The following is a 27266-nucleotide window of genomic DNA, read 5'->3' as shown; positions in this document are numbered from 1 at the left end:
GGGAAGGCTGGTGCAGGGTTCTGAGTTGGATGATCAGCCATGATCATAATAAATGGCGGTGCAGGCTTGAAGGGCCGAATGGCCTACTCCTGCACCTATTTTCTATGTTTCTATGTAACAGTACAGTGAAATGCATCTTTTTTGTGTCAAGTCAAATCAGTGATGATTGTGCTGGGCAGCCCACAAGTGTTCTCATGCTTCAGGTACCAACGTAGCATGCCCAGAACTCACTAACCCTGACGTATTTAAAATACGAGAAGGAGCTTGAGGATCCCCTCAACCATCAGGCTCTGAAACCAGAGGGGATAACTTCACTCATCTTCACTTACCCCAACAACTAAACTGTTCCCATTACCTATAGACTCACTTTCAAGGACACTTCATCTCAATTTCTTGATACTTACTGTTTATTTATTTATTATTATTATTGTAATTTGTTTCTTTTTCTTTTTTGTTTTTACACAGTTTGTTGTTTTTTGCACATTGGTTGTCCATCCTGTTGGGTGTGTTCCTTCATTGATTTTATTGTGTTTCTTATATTTACTGTGTATACCCACAAGAAAATGAATCTGGAAGATGTATATGGTGACATAGGTACTTTGATAATTAATTAACTTTGAACTTTGAAACCACGTGATCACAAGGAGATTAGTGATCACTAACACTGTAAAAGCGATGTGCTAACTGCTACACATATGCAGTGTGGTGGGTGTGCTTAAAATGCCAAAGACTGGTAATTGTAGCCAGGGTGGCAAGGACAGCAATTGTGAAACATGCCAACCTATGAAAACATATTCTGCTGCCCCATTTGTTTGCATTGCTGTTTCCTCCATCTTCACGTTACTCACTCATTAGCAAAAGCAAAGAGCTGATTATTGACTGCAGGAGAAAGAAACTGTTGTAGCATGGATGAAATCACCAGAGAGACAAAGTTACTGGTAGATACAAAGCAGCTTCTTTATTCGACACAACAAGGTACAGCAGGCATCATACAGATGGAGACGCTTTCGGTAGAAAGGTCTGCTAGCTCAATGTGGGCTCTATTTGTATGCTAAACACAAAGGGCAATTGCTATTTACAAAGTCATAGGCAATGCTTCTTTCTGAAGCTACATACAGAACATCACACCTTCTGACTTCATCCTTTCCTCCTGACACAACATGTCTGGGCTGGTACTCATAGCCTTTAGGAGCTCAAGTCAAATCCACAATACATTTATTTGGCATTTTATGTGCTAACATAGAGGACAATTAATATTTATAAAGTATAGTATTTATATAAAGTATTTATAAAGGCTGTCTTCGAAACTACCTGTAAACTTCACATTTCCATCCACAGAGTCTGGCTAGTATTCCGATATTTACAGCTTTTAGGAAATGTATTGTTGTGAACTCAATCCACAGTACTTTGTCAAACAGAAGACTGGTGGCCAAAGTCACTTAAGTGTAGGTGAATCATCTACCTAAAAAATCACTCTAACAGGTCTATGAGCCAGAATTTAATTAGGGGATTGGAAGTGATGAGGGTCAGTAGCTTTAAATTCCAAATCAGAGGATCTAGCCTGGGACTAGCACATGTGCCATCAGAATGAAGGTGTGACAGCACTTCTCCTTTCTTAGAAGTTTGTGTAAAAAAAACCTTTGACAAGTTTCTATAGATGCACAGTGGGAAATATCCTAACTGCATCAGAGCCTGGTATATAAATAAAAATTCCCAGGAATGGAAAACTCTACAAACAGTGGTGGATATAGCCCAGTCTGTCATAGGCAAAGCCTTTCCCACCACCCCACCACTGAGCACATTTACAAGGAGTGCTGCCACGAGAGAGCAGCGTCTATCATCAAGGACCCCAACAACCAGGTCATGTTCTCATCCCACTGCTGCCATCAGGACCCCAACAACCAGGTCATGTTCTCATCCCACTGCTGCCATCAGGACCCCAACAACCAGGTCATGTTCTCATCCCACTGCTGCCATCAGGACCCCAACAACCAGGTCATGTTCTCATCCCACTGCTGCCATCAGGACCCCAACAACCAGGTCATGTTCTCATCCCACTGCTGCCATCAGGAAGGAAGCACAGGAGCCCAAGGTCCCACACCATCAGGTTCAGGAGTGGTTACTTCCCTTCAACCATCAGGCCCCTGAACTGATGTGGATAACTTCACTCACCACAACTCTGAACTGATCTACAGACTCACTTTCAAAGACTCTTTATATGTTTTCACTATTATTTATTTTATTTACACAGTTTGTCTTCTTTTGCACTGGCTGTTTATCTATAGTGTATGTGTAGTTTATTTTTTTATATATAAATTACATTGTATTTCTTTTATTTTCCTGTAAATACCTGTAAGAAAATGAATCTCAAGGTAGTATAGGGTAAAATATACTCAGTGCCACTTTATTAAGTACCTCCTGAACCTGAGAAAGTGGCCACTGAGTGTATGCTTGTGCTCTTCTACTGTCGTAATCAAGGTTTGGAGAGATGTGTATTTGGAGATGTTATTCTGCATACCACTGTTGTAATACGTCATTATTTAAGTGACTGTCACCTTCCTGTCAGGGTGATCTGGTCTGGCCATTCTCCTCTGATCCATGTCATTAACGAGGCATTTTCGTCAACACAACTGCCACTCACTGGATTTTTTGTTTTTTTGTTTTTCACGCCATTCTCTGTAAACTCTAGACTGTTGTGTGAAAATCCCAGGAGATCAACAGTTTCTGAGATACTCAAACCACCCCATCTGGCACCAAAATCATTCCATGGTACAGGTCGCTTAGATGACATTTCTTCCCCATTCTGATGTTTGGTCTGAACCACATGACAATGCTTTTATTTTCTGCGTGTATGCATACTATGATAATAAATTTACTTTGAACCTTGAACTTCCAACAACAGAGAGAGTGCATCTCCATCCACATTGGGCAGGCGGGTGTCCAGATTGGCAACGCATGCTGGGAGCTGTACTGTCTGGAGCATGGAATCGAACCAGATGGAAATGCGGTGGGCACCAAGGTTACTGGCAGAGTGGACGACTCTTTCAGCACCTTTTTCAGCGAGACCAGTGCAGGAAGGCGTGTTCCTCGTGCAGTCTTTGTGGACCTAGAGCCATCAGTGATAGGTAAAGTGCAAGCTCAACAACAAGACCTGCTTGATCTTGTCCTCCATTTTCTTTATAATGAAGGCTAACCAACTGCTTGTGGGCTGCGCTGCTTGCTATAACTTGCATGATAACTTTAATGATGCATTTAAAAAGCCGTATGAATTCCTCTGAGCACCGACCTTTACTATAACACCACAAGAGCACAATTAGACCATTGAGTCTGCTCTGTAATTCCGTCATAAGACCATAAGACATAAGAGCAGAATTAGGCCATTCAGCCCATCGAGTCTGCTCCCCCATTCCATCATGGCTGATCCAGGATCCCACTCAACCACGTACACCTGCATCCTCACCATATCCTTTGATGCCCTGTCTGATCAGGAAACTATCAACTTCCACCTTAAAGATATGCATGGATGGCCTCCACCACAGACTATGGCAGAGCATTTCGCAGATTTACTACTCCCTGGCTAAAAAAAGTTCCCCCTTACTTCTGTTCTAAAGGATTGCCCTTCAATATTGAGGCTGTGCCCTCTATAGTTCTGGACACCCCCACCACAGGAAAAATCCTCTCCAATCCACCCTGTCTAGTCCTTTCAACATTCGGTAGATTTCAATGAGATCCCCCAGCATTCTTCTAAATTCCAGTGAGTACAGGCCCAAAGCTGCCAAATCCTCCTCAAATGTTAACCCCTTCATTTCCAGTATTATCCTCGTGAACCTCCTCTGGATTCTCTCCAATGACGACACATCCTTTCTGAGATACGGTGCCTAAAACTGTTGACAATATTCTTAAATGCTGCCTGACTGGTGTCTTATAAAGGCTCAGCATTATCTCCTTGCTTTTATGTTCTATTCCCATTGAAATAAATGCCAACATTGCATTTGCCTTCTTTACCACAGACTCAACCGGTAAATCAACCTGTAGAAGACCTCAAGACATAGGAACAGCATTAAGCCATTCAGCCCATCAAGTCTGTCCTGCCATTTTACCATGGCTAATGTCATTCCGTCATTCCTTGTCTATGGCAGTGAATTCCACAGATTCAACACCCTCATATTTCTTGACAAAAAAAAAACTTCTCCATTTTTGAATCAACCTTCACTTTAAACATACCCAATGATTTGGCTTCCACAGCCATCCATGGCAATGAATTCCAGAGATTCACCACCCTCATCTTTCTTTCAAAAAAATGCATTTCCATTTTTAAATAGAATGGTTAATCTTGATCAGCCACGTTGAAAATTTGAGAATCTGCAGATCCTGAAAATCTTGAGCAACACACACAAAATTCGGGAGAAACTATAGAAATGAATAAACAATTGATATTCTGTGCTGAGACCCTTCAACAGGGCTGGAAAGGAAGCAGGCAGAAGCTAGAATAAGAAGATGGAAGGTAGGGGTAGGAGTACAAACTGGCAGGTGATAGGTGAGGCCAAGAGAGGGGAAAGGTAGGAGGAGAAGGGGGTTGAAGTAAGAAATGAAGAGGATTGATTGAAGGAATCTGATGAGAGAGGAGAATGAACATGGGAGAAAGGGAAGGAGAAATCAGAGGGCGGAGCTGATGGCTAGGTGAGAAGTGAAAGGGTGAGAGGGGAGCCAGAATGTAGAATTGAAGGAGGAGGGGAGAGAAATTACTGAAAGTTAGAGAAATCAATGTTCATACCTTCAGGTTGGAGGCAACACAGATGGATTATGAGATGTTCCTGCAACCTGAGAGTGGCCTCATTGAGGTAGTAGCGGAGCTCATGGACCGACATGTTGGAATGGGAATGAGTGGCCACAGGGAGATCCTGCTTTTTGTAGCAGATGACATCCTCATTGTGTTCTGACACCTTCACCTTCATCTCCTGCAGCTTATAACCTATCTCACAGATCACATTCCCACCTACCTTTGTGTCCATGATCTCAAACAACTGAACGGCATCTAATATCTGGCTACAATTAATCGGTGACCAAGCAAAGATCCTTGTGTCACTCTGGTACTTAAACTCTGCCATTCTGCAAATGACTCATCACCTTCTGTCATCCAATCCCTGTGAGAAATTATTCCACTGTTTTAGAAATAGTCTCACAATTCGTTAAATTGCTGGACCAGTAATCTGGAGGTTTAGAGTAATACTCCAGAGAATAAAATCAAATCCCATCATTGCTCTGGTATTAAACAAAATAGGTTTTGTAGATGCTAGAAATACCTACAAAATGCTGGAGGGACTCAGTAGGTCAGACATTATCTACAAAAATGAATAAACAATCAAAGTTTTGGGCCGAGACTCTTCATCAGGATTGGAAAGGGAGGGCAAGATGCCAGAATAAAAAGGTGGGGTGGGGAGGGGAAGGGGAAGCAGGACAAGCTAGAAGGTGATAGGTGGTTAGGTGAGGGAAAGGTAGGTGCGTAGGGGAGGGGATAGAAAGAAGCTGGAGATGATATGTGGAAGAGGTAAAGGGCTGGAGAAGAAGGAATCTGATAAGGGAGGAGAGTGGACCACAGGAGAAAGGGAATGAGGTGATAGGCAGGTGAGGTGGCCAGAGTGGGGTGTCGATGTTTATGCCATCAGATTGGATGTTACCCAGACGAAATATGAGGCGTTGTTCCTCCAACCTGAGAGTGACCTCATCATGGCAGAAGAGGAGGACATTGACCGACATGTTGGAACAGGAATGGGGATTGGTATTGAAATAATTGGCCTCAGGAAGCCCTGCTTTTGGCAGATGAAGTGGAGGTGTTTGACAAAGTGGTCCTCCAACCTATGTTGGTTTTCACCTATCATTCTGGGATTGACTGAATTAGAGTAAACCTCTTGGGACTTTGGTGCTGTACTGCTAGGATTTCTGGATTATTAACACCCCCTCCCTCCACGCCCCCCCCCCACACACTGTAAATCCACTGTTTGCACTGTACAATGAAGATTACTTTTATGTCACATACCCTGAAACATACTGCATAGTGAAATGTGTGGTTTGCCTCAAATCTGCAAGGATTGTGCAGGGGAAAGCCTGAAAGATTGTAGCATGCTGTTGTGCAGAGGGTCTTGGCAGTGCTTGTGCAGGAGTGACAGGTTATCAAGAAAGCAAATGGAATGTTGGCCTCATTGCAAGATGGATTGAATTTAAGAGCAGGGAGATTATACTGCAATTGTACAGGGTACTGGTAAGGCTGCACCTGGAGTACTGCATGCAGTCCTGGTCTCCTTCCTTAAGGCTTTGGAGGCTATGCAGAGGAGGTTTACCAGGTTGATTCTGGAGATGAGAGATTGAGTTGCCTGGGACTATACTTGCTGGAGTTCAGAAAAGGAGAAGGGATCTTACAAAAACATAAAATTATGAAAGGGCTAGATAAGGTAGAAGCAGGAAAGTTGTTCCACTGCTAAGTGAGAGTAAAACTAGGAGACATCATCTCAAGATATGGGGGAATAGGTTTAGGACAGATGATGAGAAACTGCTTTTCCAAAGAATAATGAATCTGTGGGATTCTCTATCTAGGGAAGAAGTATTATGGGTACCATGGCAACATAGCTGTTAGTGTGATGCGATTCCAGTCCTCTGTAAGCAAGTTAGTCCGTTCCGTCCCCTGTGTGCATGGGTTTCCTCCACAGTTCAAAGACATACTGGTTAGCGGCACTGGTCTTTGTAAATTGTCCTATGGTTGGGCTACAGTGAAATTGGTGGGCTGCTGGGTGACACGACTTGAAGAGCTGGAAGGCCATCAAAACATAAGAAATAGGAGCAGAATTAAGTCATTTGGCCCATCAAGTCTGCTCTGCCATTCCATCGTGGCTGATTTATTATCTCTCAACCTAATTCTCCTGCCTTCTCCCCATAACCTTTGATACCCTGATTAATCAAGAACCTATCAAACTCCACCTTAAGTATACTCTGCACAGCTGTCTGCTGCAATTTCAGCACCTTCTGGAAGAAAAGAAATTCCTCATCTCTGTTTATGATGAATGTTTTTCTACTCTGTGCCTGTGCCCTCTGGTCCTGGAGTCCCCCACTACAGGAAACATTTTCTCCACGTCCACTCTGTCTAGGCTTTTCAATATACAATAGGTTTCAATGAGATACCCCGTATTCTTCTAAACTTCAGCAAGTACAGGCCCGGAGCCATTAAATGCTTCTCATATGTTAACACTTCCACTCCTGGGATAATTCTCATTTACATTCTCTGAACTATCTCCAATTCCAGTACATTTTTTCTTAGATAAGGGGTCTAAAACTGCTCGGAATATTCCAAGTGCGGCCTGACTAATGCCTTATAAAGCCTTGGCATTTCATCCTTGCTTTTGTATTCTAGTCTGCTCAAAATGAATGCTAACATTGCATTTGCCTTCCTTACTACTGACTCGATCTGCAAGGACTCCAAGTCCCTTTGCACCTCAGATTTTTGAATTTTCTTCCCATTTAGAAAATAGTTCACACCTTTATCCTTCTACCAAAGCGCAGGACCATACACTTCTCACCACTGCATCTACTACTTCTTTGCCATTCTCCTAATCCATTTAAATCCTTCTGCAGATATCCTGCTTCCTCAACCTGTCCCTCCACCTATCATTATCTTCTGCAAACCTGGCCACAAAGCCATCAATTCCGTCATCCAAATCATTTGACATATAATGTGAAAAGAAGCGGCCCCATCATTGACCCCTGAGAGTGGCCTTGTCGTGGCAGAAGAAGATATCATGGACCAACGTGGAAAGGGAATAGGGATGGGGATAGGAATTAAAATGGTTAGCCACTGGGAAATTACGGTTTTGGTGATTGGAGTGGAAGTTCTCGACAAAATAGTCCCCCAGTCTATGTCAGGAGGCCGCATCGGGAGCACTGGATACAATAGACCACCCGAACAGGTTTACAGCTGAAGTGTTGCCTCTCCTGGAAGGACTGTTTGACACCCTGACTGGAGTGAGAGAGGAGGTGAATGGACAGGTGTAACATTTCTGTCACTTGCAAGGATATGTGTCAGGAAGGAGATTAGTAGAGAGGGACGAATGAATGAATAGAAAAAAAGAGTCCTCCCTCCCCTTGTAACCCTTTGTCTTTCACTCCAGCTCTGTCCCCAGTCCTTTTACACCATCTGCTCCCTCCTTTCATCCTATCCACGACAGACATGATCTCGTACAACTTTTTTGCTCCACAGGAAATAACCCAAGCTGTTGTTGTTTAATGTTGCTGCTGAACATCCCTGCAACTATCCTGACAAACCTCTTGCTGTACCCTCCCTGGGGCCTCTATATCCAGAACAGAAGGCAGTTCTCCATTTGTTGTCAGGCCTTTGTTTTATGAAGCTTTCCTTCATTTGTACTTGTAGCTGTATTTATGTGACTGAAGATCCCATGTGGCTCACCAGCTGTTCTCTCAACATGTCTTGACATTTCTGAAGATTTAAGCCCACATTCCATATGTAGATGGCACAGTAGCATAGTGGTCAGCATGAGACCATAAGTCACAGGAGCAAAATTAGGCCAAGTGTGCTCCACCATTGCTGATTTATTGTCCCTTTCAACCCCATTCTGCCTTCTCTCTGTAATCCTTGCTACTGTGGGGCACCACAGTGGCACAGCGGTTAATGTGACGGTATTATAGCTTGGGTTGTTGGAGATTGGAGTTTGACTCCAGTGGCATCTGTAAGATGTATGTTCCCTCCTGTGTGCGTGTGGAGTTCTTTCAGGTGTTCTGGTTATCTCCCAGAGTCCAAAGATGTACCGGTTAGTAGGTTAATTGGCCATTGTAAATTGTAGTGTGACAATGCTAGGATTAAATGGGGGGTTGCTGGGTGGTGCAGCTCATTGGGCTGGAAGGGTCTATTCCACACTGTAACTCTAAATAATTAAGAACCCATCAGCCTCCACTTCAAATATACCCAATGACTTGGCCTCCACAGCCATCCATGGCAGTGAATTCCACAGATTCACCACCCTCAATTACACCTGTGGTGACCCAGGTTCAGTTCCTACTGCTGCCTGTAATGAGTTTGTATGTTCTCCCCATGGACCACATGGATTTCCTTTGGGTGGTCTGGTTTACCCCACATTCCAAGGAGGTAGGGGTCAGCAGGTTAATGGGTCACATGGGTGTAATTGGGCCAGACCAGAAGGGCCTGTTAACATGCTCTATCTCTTGAAGTTATACACACTATATTCCTCTGCAATTCTTACAGTTGTGTCAGTTAGTTTATCTTCTCTCTCATTCCTTCCTAAGAATGAATTTTTTCACACTTCTGAATTATATGTACAGTGGATTCCAGTTAATTAGGCCATTGGTTAATTGGGGCAGCTGTTAATATGGGACAATGCTTAAAAGAACAAAAAAAGGAGAAAATAGGTGGGATTCCCTTTGTTTATTTGGGACACTGCTGCTTAATGGGAGCAGGATATTGTCACTGAACAGTTTCTAACTAGTGTCAATCGTGTGCACGTGTGGCTGTTGGACATTACACTGTGTTTAGAGTGAACAGTATTTAAATAACATCAGTTCCATGTGTTTCTTTTTAAAAAGCAGTGATTTTTGTCAGTAATAGTTCATGAGAAATAATTGCTAAGACAATTCAGAACTATATTGCTCTGGTTTCAAGCATTCAGGCTTGGAGATACTGGAAATGGCAATAGACAATAGGTGCAGGAGTAGGCCATTCAGCCCTTTGAGCCAGCACCGCCATTCACTGTGATCATGGCTGATCATCCACAATCAGTACCCTTTTCCTGCCTTCTCCCCATATCCCTTGACTCTGCTATCTTTAAGAGCTCTATCTAACTCTTTCTTGAAAGAATCTAGAGAATTGACCTCCACTGCCTTCTGAGGCAGAGCATTCCACAGAACCACAATCCTCTGTGTGAAAAAGTTTTTCCTCAACTCCATTCTAAATGGTCTACCCCTTATTCTTAAACTGTGGCCTCTGGTTCTGGACTCCCCCAACATCGGGAACATGTTTCCTGCCTCTAGCGTGTCTAATCCCTTAATAATCTTATATGTTTCAATCAGATCCCCTCTCATCCTTCTAAATTCCAGAGTATACAAGCCCAGTCGCTCCAATCTTTCAACATATGACAGTCTCACCAACCTGGGAATTGACCTTGTGAACCTATGCTGCACTCCCTCAATAGCTAGAATGTCCTTCCTCAAATTTGGAGACCAAAACTGTACACAATACTCCAGGTGTGGTCTCACCAGAGCCCTGTACAACTGCAGAAGGACCTCTTTGCTCCTATACTCAACTCCCCTTGTTATGAAGGCCAACATGCCATTAGCTTTCTTTACTGCCTGCTGTACCTGCATGCTTACTTTCAGTGACTGATGAATAAGGCCACCGAGATCTTGTACTTCCCCTTTTCCTAACTTGTCACCATCAAGATAGTAATCTGCCTTCCTGTTCTTGCCACCAAAGTGGATAACCTCACATTTATCCACATTAAAATGCATCTGCCCACTCACCCAACCTGTCCAAGTCATCCTGCATTCTCATAACGTCCTCCTCACATTTCACACTGCCACCCAACTTTGTGTCATCTGCAAATTTGCTAATGTTACTTTTAATCCCTTCATCTAAATCATGAATGTATTTTGTAAATAGCCGTGGTCCCAGCACCAAGCCTTGCGGTACCCCACTAGTCACTGCCTGCCATTCTGAAAAGGACCCATTAATCCCTACTCTTTGTTTCCTGTCTGACAACCAATTTTCTATCCATGTCAGTACCTTACCCCCAATAACATTTGCTCTAATTTTGCCCACTAACCTCCTATGTGGGACCCTATCAAAGGCTTTCTGAAAGTCCAGGTACACTATATCCACTGGCTTACCCATGTCCATTTTCATAGTTACATTCTCAAAAAATTCCAGAAGATTAGTGAAGCATGATTTCCCCTTCGTAAGTCCATGCTGACTCGGACCTATCCTGTTACAGCTATCCAAATATGCCGCTATTTAATCTTTTATAATTGATGCCGGCATCTTCCCCACCACTGATGTCAGACTAACTGGTCTATAATTGCCTGTTTTCTGTCTCCCTCCTTTCTTTAAAAAGTGGGATAACATTAGCCACCCTCCAATCCACAGGAACTGATCCTGAATCTATAGAACATTGGAAAATGTTTACCCATGTGTTCATTCACGATTTCTAGAGCCACCTCCTTAAGTACCCTGGGATGCAGACCGTCAGGCCCTGGGGATTTATCAGCCTTCAGTCCCATTAGTTTACCCAACACCATTTTCTGCCTGATGCGAATTTCCTTCAGTTCCTCTGTTACCCTAGGTCTTCTGGCCACTATTACATCTGGGAGATTGTTTGTACCTGTTCAGCTCATCTGCCATTTCCTTATTCCCCATAATAATTTCACCCGTTTCTCTCTTCAAGGACCCGACTTTAGTCTTAACTAATTTTTTCCTCTTCACATACCTAAAGAAGCTGTTACTATCCTCCTTTATATTCTTGGCTAGCTTACCTTTGTACCTTTTCTTTTCCCCCCGTATTGCCTTTTTAATTATCTTCTGTTGCTCCTTAAAAGTCTCCCAATCCTTCAGCTTCCCACTCATCCTTGCTATGTTATACTTCCTCTCTTTTATTTTTATACTGTCCTTGACTTCCCTTGTCATCCACAGTCGCTCCTTACTCCCTTTAGAATCTTTCTTTCTCTTTGGAATGAACTGATCCTGCACCCTCTGTATTATTCCCAGAAATACCTGCCATTGTTTTTCCACTGTCATCCCTGCTAGGGTATCTTTCCAGTCAACTTTGGCCAGCTCCTCCCTCATGAGTCCATAGTCCCCTTTGTTCAACTGTAATACTGACACTTCCGATCTTCCCTTCTCCCTCTCAAATTGTAGATTAAAACTTATCATATTATGGTCACTAAAAAAAAACAACAGGAATTCTGCAGATGCTGGAAATTCAAGCAACACACATCAAAGTTGCTGGTGAACGCAGCAGGCCAGGCTGCATCTATAGGAAGAGGTGCAGTCGACGTTTCAGGCCGAGACCCTTCGTCAGGACTAACTGAAGGAAGAGTGAGTAAGGGATTTGAAAGCTGGAGGGGGAGGGGGAGATGCAAAATGATAGGAGAAGACAGGAGGGGGAGGGATGGAGCCGAGAGCTGGACAGGTGATGGGCAGAAGGGGATACGAGAGGATCATGGGACAGGAGGTAGACGGGGGGGGGGTGACCCAGAGGATGGGCAAGAGGTATATTCAGAGGGACAGAGGGAGAAAAAGGAGAGTGAGAGAAAGAATGTGTGCATAAAAAAGAGTAACAGGTGGGGTACGAGGGGGAGGTGGGGCCTAGCGGAAGTTAGAGAAGTCAATGTTCATGCCATCAGGTTGGAGGCTACCCATACGGAATATAAGGTGTTGTTCCTCCAACCTGAGTGTGGCTTCATCTTTACAGTAGAGGAGGCCGTGGATAGACATATCAGAATGGGAATGGGATGTGGAATTAAAATGTGTGGCCACTGGGAGATCCTGCTTTCTCTGGCGGACAGAGCGTAGATGTTCAGCAAAGCGGTCTCCCAGTCTGCGTCGGGTCTCACCAATATATAAAAGGCCACATCGGGAGCACCGGACGCAGTATATCACCCCAGTCGACTCACAGGTGAAGTGATGCCTCACCTGCAAGGACTGTTTGGGGCCCTGAATGGTGGTAAGGGAGGAAGTGTAAGGGCATGTGTAGCACTTGTTCCGCTTACACGGATAAGTGCCAGGAGGGAGATCAGTGGGGAGGGATGGGGGGGACGAATGGACAAGGGAGTTGTGTAGGGAGCGATCCCTGCGGAATGCAGAGAGAGGGGGGGAGGGAAAGATATGCTTAGTGGTGGGATCCCGTTGGAGGTGGCGGAAGTTACGGAGAATAATATGTTGGACCCGGAGGCTGGTGGGGTGGTAGGTGAGGACAAGGGGAACCCTATTCCTAGTGGGGTGGCGGGAGGATGGAGTGAGAGCAGATGTACGTGAAATGGGGGAGATGCGTTTAAGAGCAGAGTTGATAGTGGAGGAAGGGAAGCCCCTTTCTTTAAAAAATGAAGACATCTCCCTCGTCCTAGAATGAAAAGCCTCATCCTGAGAGCAGATGCGGCGGAGACGGAGGAATTGCGAGAAGGGGATGGCGTTTTTGCAAGAGACAAGGTGAGAAGAGGAATAGTCCAGATAGCTGTGAGAGTCAGTAGGCTTATAGTAGACATCAGTGGATAAGCTGTCTCCAGAGGCAGAAACAGAAAGATCTAGAAAGGGGAGGGAGGTGTCGGAAATGGACCAGGTAAACTTGAGGGCAGGGTGAAAGTTGGAGGCAAAGTTAATAAAGTCAACGAGTTCTGCATGCGTGCAGGAAGCAGCGCCAATGCAGTCGTCGATGTAGCGAAGGAAAAGTGGGGGACAGATACCAGAATAGGCACGGAACATAGATTGTTCCACAAACCCAATAAAAAGGTAGGCATAGCTAGGACCCATACGGGTGCCCATAGCTACACCTTTAGTTTGGAGGAAATGGGAGGAGCAAAAGGAGAAATTATTAAGAGTAAGGACTAATTCTGCTAGACGGAGCAGAGTGGTGGTAGAGGGGAACTGATTAGGTCTGGAATCCAAAAAGAAGCGTAGAGCTTTGAGACCTTCCTGATGGGGGATGGAAGTATATAGGGACTGGACATCCATGGTGAAAATAAAGCGGTGGGGGCCAGGGAACTTAAAATCATCGAAAAGTTTAAGAGCGTGAGAAGTGTCACGAACATAGGTCGGAAGGGATTGAACAAGGGGGGATAAAACCGTGTCGAGGTATGCAGAAACGAGTTCGGTGGGGCAGGAGCAAGCTGAGACAATAGGTCGGCCAGGACAGGCAGGTTTGTGGATCTTGGGTAGGAGGTAGAAACGGGAAGTGTGGGGTGTGGGAACTAAAAGGTTGGTAGCAGTGGATGGGAGATCCCCTGAGCGGATAAAGTCATTGATAGTGTGGGAGACAATGGCCTGGTGCTCCTTAGTGGGGTCACGATCGAGGGGTAAATAAGAGGAGGTATCCGCGAGTTGTCGCTGTGCCTCGGCAAGGTAGAGGTCAGTACGCCAGACTACAACAGCACCCCCCTTATCGGCGGGTTTAATAATAATGTTAGGATTAGTGCGGAGGGAGTGGAGAGCAGAGCGTTCCGAAGGAGTGAGGTTGGAATGGGGACAAGATGCGGTGAAGTCGAGACGGTTGATGTCCCGTCGGCAGTTAGCAATAAAGAGATCCAGAGCAGGCAGAAGACCAGAGCGGGGTGTCCATGAAGAAGAGGAGGGTTGAAGACGGGAGAAGGGGTCATCGGTGGGGGTGGAAGAGTCCTTGCCGAAGAAGTAGGCTCGGAGACGGAGACGGCGGAAGAAAAGTTCCGCATCATGGCGAACACGGAACTCGCTGAGGTGTGGGCGAAGGGGGACAAACGTGAGGCCCTTACTGAGAACAGAGCGTTCTGCCTCCAACAGTTGAAGGTCGGAGGGGATGGTAAAGACCCGGCACGGATGAGAGCTGGGATCAGAGGGGGGAGGGGGGAGGCTGGGGGTGTCAATGGAGAGGGGAGGGTTGGGGTGAGAGGAAGATGGAGCCTCTGAGGGCCCAGGAGTTGACGGTGGGATCTGAGGAAGACGGGGCTGCGGAGTGGTGGTGGGGGAAGGGGAGACGGGAGTCACAACAGCAGCACATAAAGACCCGGCCTGGAGTTCAAGGCTGGAGTCGCAGTTGGTGGTTGCGCGATCGCTTTGAATGTCTCCATGGTCGTTGCTGGAGTCCGGGTTTTGAATATGTCCTGAGGTGTTGGAGCCGCCGAGACCAACGGCAGGGGCCGCAACCGAAAGTTCATGCCTGCTAGCGTCGGGGCCGGCAGGCTCTGGACTCCGTAGATGTAAGATCTTGCGATCTTTGCCTAACATGACAAAGTCAAAGAAACGGCGATTGCAGGCGTGGATCCGACGGAGGATGAAATAGTGGGTAGGACCATTACAGACGGCGAAGAAAGTGTCCCGAAGGTGTGGAAGGGTCTGGGATAGGGACACTAAGTACCTCCTCATGGCGGAAAGCGTCGCCTTCAGAGCTTGACGGGAGAAGCGGCGAGAGGCAGAGTCAATGAAATGTGAGTACCTGGGATCCTCAGAAGGTCCAAATTGAGAGGCTTGGAAACGAATCCTAAAGCCAACTGGAGTAAGTTGGCGACGGAGGCACGTTCCAAGAAAGGATACATGGCTGTGATAGCGAGTTTGAGTCAAAGTCTGGTCGAAAAGTTGAAGAGCCGAAGAAATCACAGATGGGGAGCAGTGAGAGATGGTTTCACTGAACTCCCGTCGAAGAGAGGATCTAAACTTCTTTGGTGTAGGCATCACCGGAAGAGGCTTCGCAGTAGTGAATTTAAACGCAAACAACAGGAATTCTGCAGATGCTGGAAATTCAAGCAACACACATCAAAGTTGCTGGTGAACGCAGCAGGCCAGGCAGCATCTATAGGAAGAGGCGCAGTCGACGTTTCAGGCTGAGACCCTTCGTCAGGACTAACTGAAGGAAGAGTGAGTAAGGGATTTGAAAGCTGGAGGGGGAGGGGGAGATGCAAAATGATAGGAGAAGACAGGAGGGGGAGGGATAGAGCCGAGAGCTGGACAGGTGATAGGCAGAAGGAGATACGAGAGGATCATGGGACAGGAGGTCCGGGAAGAAAGACGGGGGGGGGGGTGACCCAGAGGATGGGCAAGAGGTATATTCAGAGGGACAGAGGGAGAAAAAGGAGAGTGAGAGAAAGAATGTGTGCATAAAAAAGAGTAACAGATGGGGTACGAGGGGGAGGTGGGGCCTAGCGGAAGTTAGAGAAGTCAATGTTCATGCCATCAGGTTGGAGGCTACCCATACGGAATATAAGGTGTTGTTCCTCCAACCTGAGTGTGGCTTCATCTTTACAGTAGAGGAGGCCGTGGATAGACATGTCAGAATGGGAATGGGATGTGGAATTAAAATGTGTGGCCACTGGGAGATCCTGCTTTCTCTGGCGGACAGAGCGTAGATGTTCAGCAAAGTGGTCTCCCAGTCTGTGTCGGGTCTCACCAATATATAAAAGGCCACATCGGGAGCACCGGACGCAGTATATCACCCCAGTCAACTCACAGGTGAAGTGATGCCTCACCTGGAAGGACTGTTTGGGGCCCTGAATGGTGGTAAGGGAGGAAGTGTAAGGGCATGTGTAGCACTTTATGGTCACTACCTCCTTTACCTCGAGTTCCCTTATCCAAGTCACCCTGCATCCTCTTAGCATTCTATGAGATTCGTCAGACATGATTTTCCTTTCACAAATCCATGCTGACTTTGTCCGATGATTTCACCGCTTTCCAAATGTGCTGTTATCACATCTTTGATAACTGACTCCAGCAGTTTCCCCACCACCGACGTTAGGCTAACCGGTCTATAATTCCCCGGTTTCTCTCTCCCTCCTTTTTTAAAAAGTGGGGTTACATTAGCCACCCTCCAATCCTCAGGAACTAGTCCAGAATCTAACGAGTTTTGAAAAATTATCACTAATGCATCCACTATTTCTTGGGCTACTTCCTTAAGCACTCTGGGATGCAGACCATCTGGCCCTGGGGATTTATCTGCCTTTCATCCCTTCAATTTACCTAACACCACTTCCCCACTAACATGTATTTCGCTCAGTTCCTCCATCTCACTGGACCATCTGTCCCCTACTATTTCTGGAAGATTATTTATGTCCTCCTTAGTGAAGGCAGAACCAAAGTAATTATTCAATTGGTCTGCCATGTCCTTGCTCCCCATAATCAATTCACCTGTTTCTGTCTGTAGGGGACCTACATTTGTCTTTACCAGTCTTTTCCTTTTTACATATCTATAAAAGCTTTTACAGTCAGTTTTTATGTTCCCTGCCAGTTTTCTCTCATTATCCTTTTTCCCCTTCCTAATTAAGCCCTTTGTCCTCCTCTGCTGAACTCTGAATTTCTCCCAGTCCTCAGGTGAGCCACTTTTTCTGGCTAATTTGTATGCTTCTTCTTTGGAATTGATACTATCCCTAATTTCTCTTGTCAGCCACGGGTGATTTATTCTTTTGCCAAACTGGGATGAACAATTGTTGTAGTTCATCCATGCAATCTTTAAATGCTTGCCATTGCATATCCACCGTCAATCCTTTAAGTGTCATTTGCCAGTCTATCTTAGCTAATTCACGTCTCATACCTTCAAAGTTACCCCTCTTTAGGTTCAGAACCTTTGCTTCTGAATTAACTATGTCACTCTCCATCTTAATGAAGAATTCCACCATATTATGGTCACTCTTATCCAAGGGGCCTCTCACGACAAGATTGCTAATTAACCCTTCCTCATTGCTCAAAACCCAGTCTAGAATAGCCTGCTCTCTAGTTGGTTCCTCGACATGTTGGTTCAAAAAACCATCCCGCATACATTCCAAGAAATCCTCTTCCTCAGCACCTTTACCAATTTGGTTCACCCAATCTACATGTAGATTGAAGTCACCCATTATAACTGCTGTTCCTTTCTTGCACACATTTCTAATTTCCTGTTTAATACCATCTCCGACCTCACTACTACTGTTAGGTGGCCTGTACACAACTCCCACCAGCGTTTTCTGCCCCTTAGTGTTATGAAGCTCTACCCATATCGATTCCACATCTTCCCGGCTTATGTCCTTCCTTTCTATTGCGTTAATCTCATCTTTAACCAGCAACGCCACCCCACCTCCTTTTCTTTCATGTCTATCCCTCCTGAATATTGAATATCCCTGAACGTTGAGCTCCCATCCTTGGTCACCCTGGAGCCATGTCTCTGTGATCCCAACTATATCATAATCATTAATAACAATCTGCACTTTCAATTCATCCACCTTGTTACGAATGCTCCTTGCATTGACACATAAAGCCTTCAGGCGCTCTTTTACAACTCTCTTAGCCCTTATACAATTATGTTGAAAAGTAGCCCTTTTTGATGCTTGCCCTGGATTTGTCGGCCTGCCACTTTTACTTTTCTCCTTACTACTTTTTGCTTCTACCCTCACTTTACACCCCTCTGTCTCTCTGCACTGGTTCCCATTCCCCTGTTGTGAACTAACCTCCTCTCGCCTAGCCTCTTTAATTTGATTCCCACCCCCCAACCATTCTAGTTTAAAGTCACCTCAGTAGCCCTCGCTAATCTCCCTGCCAGGATATTGGTCCCCCTAGGATTCAAGTGTAACCCGTCCTTTTTGTACAGGTCACACCTGCGCCAAAAGAGGTCCCAATGATCCAAAAACTTGAATCCCTGCCTCCTGCTCCAATCCCTCAGCCACGCATTTATCCTCCACCTCATCGCATTCCTACTCTCACTGTCGCGTGGCACAGGCAGTAATCCCGAGATTACTACCTTTGCAGCCCTTTTTCTCAACTCCCTTCCTAGCTCCCTATATTCTCCTTTCAGGACCTCTTCCCTTTTCCTACCTATGTCATTGGTAGCTATATGTACCACGACCTCTGGCTCCTCACCCTCCCACTTCAGGATATCTTGAACACGATCAGAAATATCCCGGACCCTGGCACCAGGGAGGCAAACTACCATCCGGGTCTCTGGAATGCGTCCACAGAATCGCCTATCTGACCCCCTTACTATCAAGTCCCCTATCACAACTGCCCTCCTCTTCCTTTCCCTACCCTTCTGAGCTACAGGGCCGGACTCTGTGCCAGAGGCACGGCCACTGTCGCTTCCCCCGGGTAAGCTGTCCCCCCCAACAGTATTCAAACAGGAGTACCTATTGTCAAGGGGCACAGCCACCGGGGTACTCTCTATTACCTGACTCTTCCCCTTCCCCTCCTAACCGTGACCCACTTGTCTGCCTCCCGTGGCCCCGGTGTGACCACCTACCTGTAACTCCTCTCTATCAACTCCTCACTCTCCCTGACCAGACGAAGGTCATCGAGCTGCAGCTCCAGTTCCGTAACGCGGTCCCTTAGGAGCTGCATCTCGATGCACTTGGCGCAGATGTAGACGTCCGGGAGGCTTGGAGACTCCAGGGCCTCCCACATCCGACACCGAGAACAACAAACTGCCCTCACACTCATACTGCCCCTCTCCTCAAATAACAACAGAAAATGAATACCAAACCTTCCTCGCCTCGCCCGTTTCCGCCTAAGCCCGTTGAGCCGAAGCCCTTAAGCCTTCACTCTGCTCCCGGCTCACTCCGCAGCCCACAAACTACGCTGCCCGCTGTATGAGGCTCCGTTCCTTTTAAATCTGCCGTGCTGCACTGCCCGACGTCACACGCCTGCGCAGTCCCTCCTCTCTGAACGCCGTTGGAGAAAAAAACCCAAAAATTTCAAAAATGTCTTCCTCCGCACTCCCACTCCGACTCTCAGATTTCTTTCTTCGAATCATATCCTACCAGGTGTCCACTTGTCTTCTCAGTAGTCACACGCTTGGACTTTCTGTCCAATCTCGATGCTCCTTGCTGCTTCATTTGGCAACTGGCTGAACTGTTTATTCTGTACTTCCCTCTGGAGGTCTATACGAGAGGCTGCATCACTGTCTGGTATGGGGGGGGTGGGGGGGCTACTGCACAGGACTGAAGGAAGCTGCAGAGGGTTGTAAGTTTAGTCAGCTGCATCTTGGGTACTAGCCTACAAAGTACCCAGGACATCTTCAAGGAGCGGTATCTCAGAAAGGCAATATCCATTATTAAGGACCTCTAGCACCCAGATATGCCTTTTTTTCATTGTTACCATCAGGTAGGAGGTATGGAAGTCTGAAGGCACACACTCAGTAATTCAACAGCTTCTTCCTCTGCCATCCGATTCCTAAATTGACATTGCACTCATGAACACTACTTCACTTTTTAAATATATATTATTTGTTTTTTACACTATTTTAGTCTATTCAATATACATATAATGTATTGCATTGAACTGCTACTGCTAAGTTAACAAATTTCACGTCACATGCCGGTGAAAATAAACCTGATTCTGATCTCAGATTCCTGCTCATGAACAGCATTGCAGGTGTTTGATTTGTCGTTGCATGAACGGAGTTCCAATACACAAAAAGGAAGTTGTCCTCCTTCTGCCATAGAGAAATGTCCTACTTGTCCGTGGCCTTAATGGATTTCTTGAAGGTTTGGATAAACCTTTCAGCTAACCCATTTGTTGCTGGGTGGTGAGGAGCTGCCTTGAAATGTTTGATGCCATTTTTCTTCACAAACAGTCAGAATTCTGACATGAATTGTGGTCCATTGTCACTCACAATTTGTTCTTGTAAGCCATTTCTGGCAAAGATAGTCCTCAGAATGGAGTTAGTCTTTTCTGAGGTGGTTGACTTCATTACTATAACCCCCAGCTACTTCAAATGAGCATTCACAGCAATCAGAAACACGGAGTCCATGAATGGCCCAGCAAAGTCAATATGTACTTTTTGCCATGGTGATGACAGCCATTCCCACGGGCATAAAGTTACCAGTGGGTGCATTTTGAACTTTTTGACATCCTGAACAGTTTCAGGCCGAGTCTTCTATCTGTTTATCTATTCCCAGCCACCACACGTAGCTCCGGGTGAGACTCTTCATTTTGACTGTATCCAGGTGTTCTTCTTGCAGATTTTCTAACACTCCGGTGCCTAATTTAGAGGGAACCACAACACAAGATCCACACACCAGCGTTCTTTGACATACTGACAGTTGGTCTTGTCTCGCTGAGAACTCTGGAAACAGGGTTATCATGAACTGGCTGTCCTTACATGGTGATGTCATAGACTTTTGACAATGTCAGATCGTTCCTTGTTTCCCTTTGTATTTTGGAATTTGTTACCGGCAACTGGTCCACCTGGTTGTGTGGAATACCTCTGCTGGGTCACAGTATGAAGACGTTTCTTCTTCAGTTGCTAGTAGTGGAAGCTGTGACAAACCATCAGTGTTGCTGTGTTGTTTGGTTTCCTTGAACTCTATGTCACAAGAGTGAACTCCTAGGAACAGTGTCCAATATTGTAACAGGGTAGCAGTCATCACTGGAATTCCCTTTTTGGGATTGAAAATGTACACAAGGGGCTGGTGACCTGTCACTAGCGTAGACTTTTGTCCATAGAAATAGTGGTGGAACTTCTCTATTCCCCATACTAGACTAAGAGCCTCTTGCTCAATATGAGCATAGCTGCGTTCTGCGCTTGTCAGTGATCTTGAGGGAAACGCAATCGGACGTCCAGATCCATCTTTCATGATGTGTGACAAAACAACTCCAATGCCATAAGGGAATACATCACACACCAGTCTGATGGGCAGGGATGGGTCATAATAGGTGAGCAGTTCATCAGATGTTATTGTTTCCTTGAACGCTTTTTCACATCTTTCTGACCACTCTCACTTTGCTCCTGACTGTAACAGTGTGTTCAATGGATGAGGCACTGTAGCAATGTTTGGGAGAAACCGGTGGTAGTAGTTTACAAGGCCCAAGTATGACCTGAGTTGTGACACATTTTCTGGTTTGGGTGCCCATGGCACCGCTTCAATCTTCTCTTGTGACTTAATAAGCCATGCTTGTTAATGACATGTTCACAGTATGAGATTTCATTCTTGAGAACTCACATTTCTCTTTCTTTGCACGCAGACCATACTCACGCAGCCTTGTAAGCACTTTGCCAAGGTCCTGGAGGTGCTCTTTATTTATCATTCTTGCCAGTCACAATGATGTCATCAAGGTAACATTGTGTTCCTGGGATATCTTGGAGAACTTGGTCCATTCCTCTTTGCCAAATAGCTGGAGCTGATGCGACACCAGAGATGAGACAATTATACTGGAACAGTCTCTTGTGAGTGTTGATTGTAAGGAACTTCCTGCTTGACTCCTCAATCTCCATTTGCAGATAGGCTTGTGATGTCAATCTTTGGAAGAACTCTCCCTGCCTGCCAAAGATGCAAAAATGTCTTCTAATTGTGGTGGGATACTGCACAGTCCACAGCACCGGGTAGGTGCTCACCATGAAATCCCCACATATGCGAATGGCACCGGCCTTCCCTTTCTCGATCACTGGGACAATAGGCATTGCCCAGTTGCTCCACTCAACCTTGGAGAGAATTCCAGACGCCTCCAAGCTCTGCAGTTAAGCATTCACTTTAGGATATAGTGCATTAGGCTCTGGATGCACTTTGTGGAATCTTGGTGTTGCTGCTTCATCTAGTTCAATTCTAGCCTTCATGCCTTTGAATTTACCGATGCCCTTCTCAAACACTTTCCCATTGGCATTAAGCAGCTGTGTCAGTCTCTCGTTAATACTACCCATGCCTGTTGATGTCACACAGGCAAGATAATATAGATCAAAAAGGATGTGACTGGTGTAAAACTGAAAATGGAGCTGGATACAGGTCAGCTTTGTCTATAATTTCAGAGGCTGACTACAACAGACTTTTTTAAAAATACTATTAGAGAAGAACTCAATGATGCTAAAGACTTACACAGGTGAAAAAGTGTCTCCTAAAGGCAAACTGAAAGTAAAAGAGGTCAAACACAACAGTTAGAGCTTTATATATTGAAAAGGGGAGGGCCAGCACTTTTTGGATGTGAATGGTTGAGAAAGATCAACTAGAGTGGCACTGACTGAGGTCAAACTGGGATTAAATGATTTGGATGATGGAACTGATGGCTTTGTTGCAAGATTTGCAGACGATATGAAGATAGGTAGTTTTGAGGAAGTAGGGAGACTGCAGAAGGACTTAGATTAGGAGAATGGGCAAAGAAATGGCAGGTGGAATACAGTGTCAGGGAGTGTATGGTCATGCACTTTGGTAAGAGAATTGAAAGGGTTGACTATTTTCTAATGGGAGAGAAAATACAAAAAAACTGAGGTGCAAAGGAGTCCTTGTGCAGATTCCCAAAATGTTAATTTGCAAGTTGAGTCTGGCGAAGAATGCAAATGCAATGTTAGCTTTCATTTCAAGAAGATTAGAATATAAAAGCAATGATATAATGTTGAAACCTTATAAAGTACTGGTGAGGCCTCACTTGGAGTATTATGAGCAGGTTTGGGCTCCTTATCTTAGAAAGTATATGCTGAAACTGGAGAGGGTTCTAAGGCGATTCACAAAAATGATTCTAGGATTAATGGCTTGTCATATGAAGAGCGTTTGATGGTTCTGAGCCTGTATTCACTATAACTCAGAAGAATCAGGGGTGACCTCATTGAAACATATGGAATGTTTAAAAGCCTTGATAAAGTGGATGTGGAGAGGATGTTTCCTATCACAGGAGAGTCGAAGATGAGTGGACACAGCCTCAGAATAGAGGGGTGTCCTTTTAGAATGGAGATGAGGAGGAATTTCTTTAGCCAGAGGGTGGTGAATCTGTGGAATTCTTTGCTAGAGGCAGCTGTGGAGGCCAAGAGTTTATGGATATTTAAGGCAGAGGTTGATAGGTTCTTGATTGATCAGGACAAGAAGGGATACAGGGAGAAGGCAGGAGATTGAGGCTGAGAGGAAAATTGGATCAGCCATGATAAAGTGGCAGAGCAGACTCAATGGGCCAAATGGCCAAATTCTGCTCGTATGTCTTATGGTCTTATAGAAGCTATGAAGAACTTGTTACAGCACTTACAGCGCGACATCGTGCTTACATCGCTGGCGATCAACTAGAGCTCAAGAAAAGCAGCTATGATCTGCGCAACACTATCAAGGCTGCAAAACAACAATATAGGGAGAAGACTGAGTCAAAATCACAACGAATAGCACACATGACTTGTGGCGAGGGCTGCATACCATTGCAGACTTCAAAGCCAAACGTTGTGCTCCAACATCGTGGCCTCTCTCCCAGAAATCGCTTTTATGCTAGGTTCGATGTTGCTAACTCTGAGCCTCCAAGGAAAGCCACCACTACAACCTACAACTGGGTCATCTGAGGCTGAGGTACTCAGATGTTTCCAACGAGTGGACAGTTGCAAGGCTGAGGGACCAGATGGCATCCCAGGGCGAGTACTTAGGATGTGCTCAGCATAACTGGCAGATGTGTTTATAGACATTTCTAATCTCTCCCTCTCCCAGTGTAGAGTGCCCTCCTGCTTCAAGTTATCCACTATTGTCCCTGTACCAAAAAAAACCAAGGTAACATGTCTGAACATCTGGCATCCTGTCACACTCACCTCAGTAATAAGCAAACTGCTTTGAGAGGCTGGTCAAAGATTACATCTGCAGCTTGCTATCACCCAAACTGGACCCCCTACAATTCGCCTACTGACACAACCGATCGACAGATGACACAATTGCCACTGCTCTACATACTGTCCTTACACATCTGGAGAAGAAGGATGCTTATGTGAGGATGCTGTTCTTGGACTACAGTTCGGCATTCAACACCGTAGTTCCATCCAGGCTTGACAAGAAGCTCAGAGACCTCGGCCTTGTGCAAGTGGGTCCTGGACTTCCTGTCAGATTGCCAGCAGGTTGTAAGAGTGGGCTGTCTCACCTCCAACCCTCTGACTCTCAATACAGGGACCCTCAGGGCTGCGTACTGAGTCCCCTCCTTTACTCCCTGTATACCCATGACTGTATCGCCACCCACAGCTCCAAACTGCTAATTAAATTTGCTGACAACACTACATTGATTGGCCTTATCTCAAACAATAACGAGGTGGTCTACAGGGAAGAAGTCATTTCTCTGACACTGTGGTCTCATGAAAACAACCTCTCCCTCAATGTCGCAAAAAACAAAGGAGCTGGTTGTGGATTACAGGAGGAATGGAGATGGCCTAACCCCTATTGACATCAATGGATCTGGGGTTGAGAGGATAAATAGCTTTAAGTACCTCGGCATCCGCATCACCGAGGACTTCAGGTAGTCTGTACACACAAATTGTGTGGTGAAAAGGGCACAACAGCACCTCTTTCACCTCAGATGGATGAGGAAGTTTGGTATGGGCCCCCAGATCCTAAGAACTTTCTATAGGGGCACAATTGAGAGCATCCTGACTGGCTGCATCACTGCCTGGTATGGGAACTGTACCTCCCTTAATCACAGGATTCTGCAGAGTGGTGCAGACAGACCAGTGCATCTGTAGTTGTGAACTTCCCATGATTCAGGACGTTTACAAGGACAGGTGTGTAAAAAGGGCCTGTAGGATCATTGGGGACCCAAGTCATCCCAACCACAATCTATTCCAGCTGTTACCATCCGGGAAGCGGTACTGCAGCATAAAAGCCAGGACCAACAGGCTCCGGGACAGCTTCTTCCACCAGGCCAGCAGAATGATTAACTCACGCTGACTTGAGTGTACTCTATATTACAATGACTGTTCTATTTATTATAAATAACTATGATTGCACACTTAGACGGAGATGTAACGTAAAGATTTTTATTCCTCATGTATGTGAAGGATGTAAGAAATAAAGTCAATTCAATTCAATTCAAACGAAAGGCAATGAAAATGAAGGTTTGGAGTTTACAATCATCAGCAGCGTTTTATGAAGGTAGTCTGTACTAGGTGTCTGTGCTGATTTTGTTCATTTCCAGTCAAAAAGAGCACAACAGGGATTAATTCCATCGATAATTATCAGGAACTAATGCACAGTTTTATAGTACTGCTGTAGTAATGTAGTGTTCTAATTTGTTCTGTATTTCGTTTAAGTACATAGTTTGTTACTCAGTATGTCTTTAATATACCTTTTTAACTATTTCCATGAAGCCAGCTAATTGGGGCAGTCACTTAATTTGGCCGAAGTGGTCCTTCTGTCCCAATTAACCAGAATGCATTGTACTACTTTTCAGATATCAATGTGGAAAGATAGCAATAAGATCAAAAGAATAGAGAGAAAATTTGAGATGTGTTGAAGTTGTATAAGACATTGGTGAGGCCTCATTTGGAGTATTGTGTGCAGTTCTGGTCACCCACCTGCAGGGGAGATATCATTAAGATTGAAGGTCTACAGAGAAAATTTACAAGAATGTTGCTGGGAATTGAGGACCTGTGTTATAGGGAAAAGATGAATAAGCTGAGACGCTTTTCCTGGAGTGCAGGAGAATGAGGGGCGAGTTGACAGAGGTACACAAAGTTATGACAGATAGAGATATTAATTCATGCAGGTTTTTTCCACGGAGATTGGTTGAGACTAGAACTAGAGATCTTGGGTTAAGGGCGAAAGGTGAAATATTTAAAGGGAACGCTACTGTACTGTTATCAAAACTAGAAAAAATTCCCATTTACCCTCAAAGTAATGGCTGCTAGAGTCATTGCCTCACCTGGCACAGAAACAGGCCATTCAGCCCACTGTATCCATGCTAACAACTGTCTACACTGTGACAAACTTGTATAGATGTGTGGTGGAGAGCATATTGACTGGTTGCATCATGGCCTGGTATGGAAACACCAATACCCTTTAATAGAAAAGCCTACAAAAAGTAGTGGATACAACCCCTTCCATCATGGGTAAAGCCCTCCCCACCATTGAGCATATCTACAGAGAACACTGTTGCAGGAAATCAGCCATTCATCATCAAGGACCTCCATGATCCAAGCCATGTTCTCTTCTCACAGCTGCCATCAGGAAGAAGATACAGGAGCCTCACGTCCCACACCAACAGGTTCAGGAACAATTATTACCCCTCACCCATCAGGCTCTTGAACCAGAGGGAATACTTCACTCAACTTCACTCGCTTCATCACTGAATTGTTCCCTCAATCTATGGACTGACTTTCAAGGACTCTTCATTTCATGTTCTTGACATTTATTGCATATTTATTATTGTTATTATTTCTTTTTCTTATTGTATTTAAACAGTTTGACTTTTGCACATTGGTTGTTTGTCCATCCAGTTGGGTGTGGTCTTTCATTGATTCTATTTTGTCCAGAAAATCCAGCAATATCCACTAACTCTCCTTTGTCTAGCCTGATTGTTATCTCCTCAAAGAATTCCAACAGGATTTCCCCTTGCTGACTTTAGCCTATTTTATCATGTGCCTCCCAGTACCACAAAACATCATCCTTAGTAATGTTCGGCACAGCATTGTGGGCCAACGGGCCTGTATTCTGCTGTAGGTTTTCTATGTTTCTATAATGCATCTTCCCAACCACTGAGGTCAGGCTAACTGGCCTAAAATTTCCCTTCTTCTGCCTCCTTCCCATCTTAAAGCGTGGAATGACATTTGTAATTTTCCAGTCCTCCAGAACCATTCTGGGCTGTATCTGTCATTTTCTATAAATTGTTCGTTTCCTGGGCA

The 27266-nt window shown here is 45.2% G+C and overlaps 1 protein-coding gene across 1 annotated transcript in view; it reads left to right on the top strand.

The window, feature by feature from the left end:
- The window catches only part of LOC134355327 (tubulin alpha-8 chain-like), a 71785-nt gene that overhangs the window by 27572 nt on the left and 16947 nt on the right, over positions 1-27266 (top strand). The window contains exon 2 of the mRNA XM_063065090.1: positions 2903-3125. Coding sequence (XP_062921160.1) covers positions 2903-3125 — 223 coding nt within the window. The remainder of the gene's footprint in view (positions 1-2902; positions 3126-27266) is intronic.

This window comes from Mobula hypostoma, chromosome 13, assembly GCF_963921235.1.
Source record: "Mobula hypostoma chromosome 13, sMobHyp1.1, whole genome shotgun sequence".
NCBI classification, from domain to species: domain Eukaryota; kingdom Metazoa; phylum Chordata; class Chondrichthyes; order Myliobatiformes; family Myliobatidae; genus Mobula; species Mobula hypostoma.
The sequence above is the reverse complement of the archived record's forward strand: the minus strand, read 5'-3'. Positions and strand labels throughout refer to the sequence as shown.